This window comes from Vigna radiata, unplaced genomic scaffold (assembly GCF_000741045.1).
Source record: "Vigna radiata var. radiata cultivar VC1973A unplaced genomic scaffold, Vradiata_ver6 scaffold_158, whole genome shotgun sequence".
NCBI classification, from domain to species: Eukaryota; Viridiplantae; Streptophyta; class Magnoliopsida; order Fabales; family Fabaceae; genus Vigna; species Vigna radiata.
The window spans coordinates 413,366-421,006 of NW_014542914.1; the positions used below are offsets into that span (position 1 = coordinate 413,366).

The following is a 7,641-nucleotide window of genomic DNA, read 5'->3' on the forward strand; positions in this document are numbered from 1 at the left end:
AGCATTAATTGCAACCCCATAGACGTCGACCCCCTGTGAACACTAACGTCACTAGACTGTCTTCTCACCTACCCCAGACCATTAGACGTCGGTTTGCGCCAATGTGGACGTCTGCAGTGTAAAAGACGTCACCTTAACCTAAAACCGACGTCTAGGTTACCAAGCTTTTTACGATAATCCTACCGTCCACTTATATACGTCGGGTTACCAACAAACCAATATCTATTGAATGACGTTAAATAGCGTTTTTGCACTAGTGACTTTCCCCTTTCCTTCTTGCACCCATATAAAATCCATCCCAAATTATCCTTTTATTAAAATTATAATAAAATAATAAAAGTGTTCCTTACACCTCATTCTTTTAATATTTTTCAGATGTAGCAGAGTATTTTTAAATATGAAAATATCTTCCGAAAATATTTAATTAAAATATACTATTTTTAAATATTTCAGATTATATATATTCTGAAGACAAATATTTATCAAAATACTCAATTTAAAATATAAAAATATTTTTTAAATTGTGTATTTTAGAAAATGTTTCTAGATTCTTAAATATTTTTCAAATTTAGAAATATTTATCAAAATAATCATTCTAAAATATATCCCAGTTTACAATATATTTTTGAATTCAAAAGTACTTTTTAAAATTACCATTTTGAAGTATTAAAAATATATTATGAAATAATGACTCTCGAGGTATTGATGAATTTGAAAATTGCTTTTGAAATAGGCATTTTTGTGCATCTGTTTGGATTGGGAACGTCTTTAGGCAGTAAAAAGCAAGTAGATTTTTATACTTATACAAACATGAAATGCCTAAAAGGAATGTGGCATGAACAGATCTCACACATTTCATGTTGGTTTATTCACTTCATATATAGTAAGTGCTCAAATCAAGAGGCTGAGAGCCTCCATCTCCTCCTTGAACTTGAGCAATGCAGCAGCTGGTAGGGACTGATAAATACTAACCCCTCCCTCCATTGAAGAATCCAAGTTGCAAAGAGATGAGAAAATGCATAAATCAACGGATTCAAACATGCCAGAAGGGACTGGTAAAATATTCACAAGTTCTTTAACTCCAAAATCTAACTTTTCCAAGAACCCCAAGTACCTCCAATCAGTCAATGCAGTATTTGCACCACTCCCTCCAATGTTGGAATTCGTTACTCCTGTCTCTAAAGTGTTGATGTAGTTTCTGACATAATCACTGTTACAAGCAACTTTCTTGCTTTCTTTTATGAGCTTCGCGATCTCATACAGTGGCCTTTCATTCAGTTCCCTCACTGTTAAAACAACCACAATATCCACAACAGTATTTCCATAATACCCTTCTGGCAAAGGATCCTGCAAGTGCTTTCTCACTCCAACTACCATAGTCAGCTTAACTTTCCCATCATAGTTCAATTTTAATGCCCTAGATTTAGACCTCCACACATATGCAGCTAGTGATTCAAAAGTAGTGAAGTTTTCCTTTTCACCTGATTCCTTCCTCAAACTCATCTTCAGTCTTCTAATGCTGTCACTGTTAACCTTAATGCACTCCTGCACGAGAATTTCACTTGGAAGAAAGGGTGAAACTGCAGCCGAGGCCTCATCCACGGAATCAATTACCAATGGCTGTTTAGTGATTGATCCCTTTAGCCTCTCTCTCTCCCACACAGGCTTCACAGAGGGCTCACTTTCCCCCCTTGCAAGCTCCATGATGGCTTTCAAGATCTGAGATGCTCCAACGCCATCACCAACAGTATGTAACAGCCCCATTCCAATGGTGAACCCCCCACAAGTAAAGGTTGTCACCTTGAACACCAAGGGATAATGGTATTCACTTTCATCTTGAGAAGGAAGGTCAAACACTAACTGTTTTGCACATTCCATGTCAGTGCCATCCAAGAAATGGACAGAAGAAAGATCGCAACTAGCACTGGCCTCCAACAATGGAACACCTTCTGCACTGCAGTTGATCATGAAGTTTCCATCAGTGTGCTTTACTAGCCTACCTGCAAGAGGATAATAATAGAATAAAGCCTTTGAAATTGCTGCTTTAATCACATCAGCAGGATCTAGCAGTTGGTGATTAGGGCAAACAGGTTCATCAAGATCATGAGTTTTTGATTGAAATACATGCAGGGTGTGGCATATGCTATAAAGGACAGGTATGTTGTCCAGTGTAGATAAAGGAAGAGTAGAGGAAGGTGTTGGTTTTGATGGTTTGATAAGAACAACTTCTTTAGTGACAAGTTCGAAAGGTGTGTTTTGAGTAGCCATGAAAATGAAGGGAAGTTAAACAAATATCTTAATGAGTATGCACTTGTGAGATTAGAACTGTGAGAGTGCAGTCTTTAAATATTTGATTTCCATGATGGAGAAATGAGATGATAAGTTTAAATGGTATTGATATAATTAAAAAGGAAAAATGATATTTTGACACCAATTTTTTGACACCATTTTGACACTGCACACGTGTCAAAATGTGGTTGGACGATTTCAAATTAAAAAAAAACTTTGGTTTTTTTCTTCCAAATATGCCCTTGTCTCAGTTTTTTTAATTTGAAATCGTCCAATCACGTTTTGATACATGTGCAGTATCAAAAATTGGTGTCAAAATATCATTTTTCAATGAAAAGGAAAAAACATACTACACCTGTTCTCTCTTTCCTATAGCATGCTGATTTTTTTATAGTAATTAATTTTATTCGGTGATGTGTTAAATGTTGGTGAATAATAATCCATCGGTTGACCACTAGTTCTCTCTTTCGTTGTTGCCATGAATATGCGATTAAGACTATGAGTGAAATGTTAATGCCGTCTTGCCCTGAAACTGTGACATGCACGAGTTACACCCACACACATACTTAAAAATAAATAAGTATAGTATCTTTTACTCATTCACCACAACCAAATTTCTTCATTATTAATGATACTATGGTTTCTTTGACGCTACATGCAATCAACATTAGCACAAAGGTACGTATTCTAGTTTCTTTTCCACTCCTAAAACATAGTACACAACCTTTTTCTTATTCGACAAGAGAAATACAACCTTAAATGCTTCTATTAGAAGTCAATCACATGGACGTTTTTATAATAAAATCAGTATCAATTTCTTATTAAAGAAGTTTTAGTGTCTTCATTTCAACGTATTTCCTATTCACGTATATGTAATTGTGTGGGTTATGCATGTCGGCATTAGAATAGAAAAGGGAAGCGTAGTTGAATAATTTATTATTGGAAACAATTAATAAAATAAGGTTAGTGTCTGATGTTTCCTCTTTAGAACAATTTAGATTCTCTCTTAGTTTTCTCTCGATGGAATAGAGAAAGGAATATGAATAATGAGTATGCTCACATATGATAACCATACTCCTTTATATAATCTTTATCAGTTACTTTTTCTAGGTTTCAATAATTTCAATTTGATCCCTTAAAAAAATTAAAATTATTACTAATTTATACAAAATATATATTTCATGATATATATGTTTTTAATCATACTTACTAATTACATCACTTTATAAAGTTAATTAATAAAATATATCAGTCCTAGCATATATATTGATTTGTTATAATATATGAATGACCCACATTACTAACAATACATATTTATTTCAATTGTTAAATTGTTAAAATATAACGGTCCTAACTCAATTTTTGGTATGAAAAGAAGACGTGTGAAAAATTACTGTTGATATTATAGGTGATTTTACTTAAATATGAAATCCTTCGAAATTGCTGCTTTAATCACATCAGCAGGATCTAGCAGTTGGTGATTAGGGCAACCAAGTTCATCAAGATCATGAATTTTTTATTGAAATACATGAAGGGTGTGGCATAGGCTATAAAGAACAGGTATGTTGTCTAGTGTAGATAAAGGAAGAATAGAGGAAGGTGTTGGTTTTGATAGTTTGATAAGAACAACTTCTTTCATGACAAATTCGAAGGGTATGTTTTGAGTAGCCATGAAAATGAAGGGAAGTTAAACAAATATCTGAGTGAGTGTGTACTTCTGAGATTAGAACTGTGAGAGTGCAGTCTTAAAATATTTGATTTCCATGATGGAGAAATGAGATTGTAAGTTTAAATGGTGTGGATATACTTGAAAAAACATACTACACATGTTCTTTGGATATGAAAACTAATATAACAATTTTTTTTTACAAAAATGATTGATTATTATTTTTAATATATTGTGTACAAGAATCTTCATACACATTAAACTCACAATAATTTGATTTTGATAAATTTTCATGCCATACAATATTACACTAGTGCAAAAACGCCGTTTAACGTCAGTTATTTTAGACTTTTAACATCTATTCATAAACCGATGTCTAAACCGGTGACATCAATGGGACATCCGACATCCTAACCACAGACGTCTTTAATGACGTCAGTTAGTGCCCACGAACGACGTCAATAAACGTCGGCACTGGTTTGAATGGACGTCTAAAGACACTAATTAGACGTCGAATAAAGCATTAACCGACGTCGAAGAGCACATATAGACGTCGAACATGACAAAGACCGACGTCTAAGAGCACATATAGACGTCGGTTTTTGCATTAACCGACGTCTAATACAGTGGCTGTGTTTTAGTGCAGTTTTGTTCCCATCTTTGGATAGCCTAGTAGCACAATCTCCTTTTTCTAGTTTCCCCCAAAAAAAAGCTTGCGTCTTTTGAATTTCTTATGGTCCCTTCAACCCAAAACCGAACCTTGGTGGTTGCTTAGTTCCATTTTTCATCCGCAAGAGGAAAAAATCACGGTGAAACGAAAACTAGACAACGACCCAGGATCAAAAGAAATCCAAAAGACGTCGCTATTTCCGGGAGGCAGCTAGCAAAGAGAGAATGTGTTACTACGTTATCCCAAGAAAGGAACAAAACTGCACTAAAACACAACACAAAGAAAGCAAATTTTAATCAGTTGAACCAGAAGATAATCGATGAAAGACTAAACAAACAGTAAGCATAAAAAAAACCACGCACCTGGGATGCAATGTCGCAAGAGAGAAAAAGAGAGGAGGAAGACGATAAAGATATCAGAAACAACAATAGAATGCCGCAACAAAAAGAAGACGTGCCGAAAGGGAGAAAAAGAAGAGTGCCCGCGAGAGAAAAAGGAGAAGAGGAAGAGGAAGATTTCAGAAACTAAATGTCGCGAAGAGTTTGCGGTCTACTTAAAATGAAACTGAGCGTCGGTTTCTCCAGATAACCGACGTTTATATGACTATAGACGTCAGTTCTGTTACTAATTCGACGTCCAAGTTAACTTTTCAACTGACCTTTTGAATCCCACTAGACGTCGGTAACAATGGGAACCGACGCCTAGGAAGCTGAAATGATTGACATTTGATTTCCTGTCAGGGATGTTGACGACAGTTGTGATGGGGCGCCGACGTCGATAATGATGAACATCTTTACTTATAGGCATATAGATGTCGGTGCCCCTTCTAGCCAACGTCTATGGCCCTCGAATTTGGTGAATCTAATTAATTACAGACACATAGATGTCGCGTGCACAGATCCCCGACGTCTAAATTGAAGATTTTTTATCTTCCCGCCTTCCATTCAGGCCGTAGACGTCGCCTGTTGACTAAGCGACGTCTAAGCGCCTGGGAATTAGGTGAAAGCATTAATTGCAGCCCTATAGACGTCGGCCCCCGTGAACACCGAGGTCATGGGACTGTCTTCTGACCTATCTCAGGCCATTAGACGTCTGTTTGCAGCAGTTGGGACGTCCACAATATCATAGACGTCGCATTGTCTGGAAACCGACGTCTACGTTACCAAGCTATTTACGATAATGCCACCGTCCACTCATATATGTCGGATTATCAACAAACCAACGTCTATCGGGTGACGTTAAACAGCGTTTTTGCACTAGTGTTAAATTTTTTTTTATAATAAAAATTTATCTACGTGTGATATAAATGTTGGTAAAAAAAACTCTAACACAAATACATATAATTTATCAAATACAAAAGAAATTGTTTGAGAATAATTCCTAGATAATAATGATATTAATAATAACAATATTAAGTAAACGTTACATAAAGATTATATATTAAAAACATTTTTTATTTTTTTTATCTCGTCATATATCTTCGGGAAACTTTACATATTACGTAAACTTTATTTTTTCTTCATCAAACTTTACGCAATATTCATTTCTATAGCATGCAGATTTTTCCTGTGTCGGTTGATAGTAATTAATTTTAATAGGTGATGTATTAAATGTTGGTGAATAATAAATTATCGGTTGACCATTAGTTCTCTCTTAAGTTTGTTGCCATGAATATGGGATTAAGACTATGAGTGAAATATTAATCTAAAATTATGACTTGCACGAGAGTTACACCCACACACATACTTAAAAATAAATTAGTATAGTATATTTTACTCATTCACCATTTCATTATTAATGATACTAAGGTTTGCTTGACGCTACATGCAATCAACATAAGCAGAAAGCTACGTATTCTACTTTCTGTTTCACTCCTAAAACACACACAACCTTTTTATTGTTCGATAAGAAAAATACAACCTTAAATGCTTCTATTAGAAATCAATCAGATGAACGTTTCTATTATAAAATCACTGTCAATTTCTTATTAAAGAAGTTTTAGTGTCTTCATTTCAACATATTTCCTATTCAAGTATATGTAAAGGCCTGAAAATTATTTTAAAGCCATTAGGCCTTAATATGTGGGGCAGCCAAGCCCATCAGACTAAGGGTGTCTTAGTCTTAGAAGGGGCTTTTCTAAAATCAGATCTTTCATTAAGCCATTTTCCCTTCTCTCTCTAAAATCAGGTTCTTCAAATCATTTGTCTTCTCTCTAGTTTTACTCTCCATTGAACCGTTCAAATCTTACTTGGGTGTTGCCAAACCGTTCCTGGCGTCAAGGGCTTCACTTCGAACTGATTACTTTCTTTGTCTCCTTCTGGTAAGTTGTTTCCCTGTTTCCTCCGTCATTTTCGAAACCTAGGATTTGGGGTTTTACTGATTTAAAGCAGTTAGAACCCCCTTTTCTGATTTCTATTGTGTTTTAGTCCTAAGAGTTGTTCTCCATCACCAATTTGGTGATTTGTAGGTTCTGTAAGTGCATCGCCGTGTGGGTCACCGTTGGCATTCTCTAAATTTTGATTTTTAGCTTTCCAGGTAAGGGGAGCTAGTTATATTTCTTTGAATTATTTATATATTTTGTATGTATGGTGAATTTTATTTTGGTGTGTTGTTTTGGAAAATGATGAAAAATTAGTATGCTTAATCTATGATGGCTTGTCAAGTAGTGATTTTATTGAATTAAATGGTTGTAGATTGGACTGTTATGAGTTGCTTGGGAGTAGAAAATTNTATTCNAGTACTGTTAAAAGGGGNAATCAATTTCTGGAGTAGTGCTTTATGGAGTAGTTCATGGTGGTGTTGATTGGGTTTCATTAAGTATGGGAAAGTAAAAATTTTAGACTGTGTAAATGGTGCAGGTTTTAATAAAGAAGTAGAAAATAAAAGAAAAAAAAATGGGAGAAGGTAGGCCGTGAGAGGAGGGGAGGTTTATGTTTCTGGATTTGAAAAGAAGAAGAGGAATTTTGGTTTTTTTTAAGTGGAGGTGCCAAGGAGTTAGGTTTTAGAAAATTTAATA

General features: G+C 35.0%; 1 protein-coding gene across 1 annotated transcript; it reads right to left on the reverse strand.

Moving 5' to 3' along the window:
- Positions 1-764: 764 nt before the first annotated feature.
- LOC106752477 (spermidine coumaroyl-CoA acyltransferase-like) lies at positions 765-2,300 on the reverse strand. Its single transcript, XM_014634162.2, has one exon. It carries the CDS (start codon positions 2,266-2,268, stop codon positions 892-894), a length of 1,377 nt encoding a protein of 458 aa, XP_014489648.1. The 5' UTR covers positions 2,269-2,300; the 3' UTR covers positions 765-891.
- Between the last annotated feature and the right edge of the window lie 5,341 nt (positions 2,301-7,641).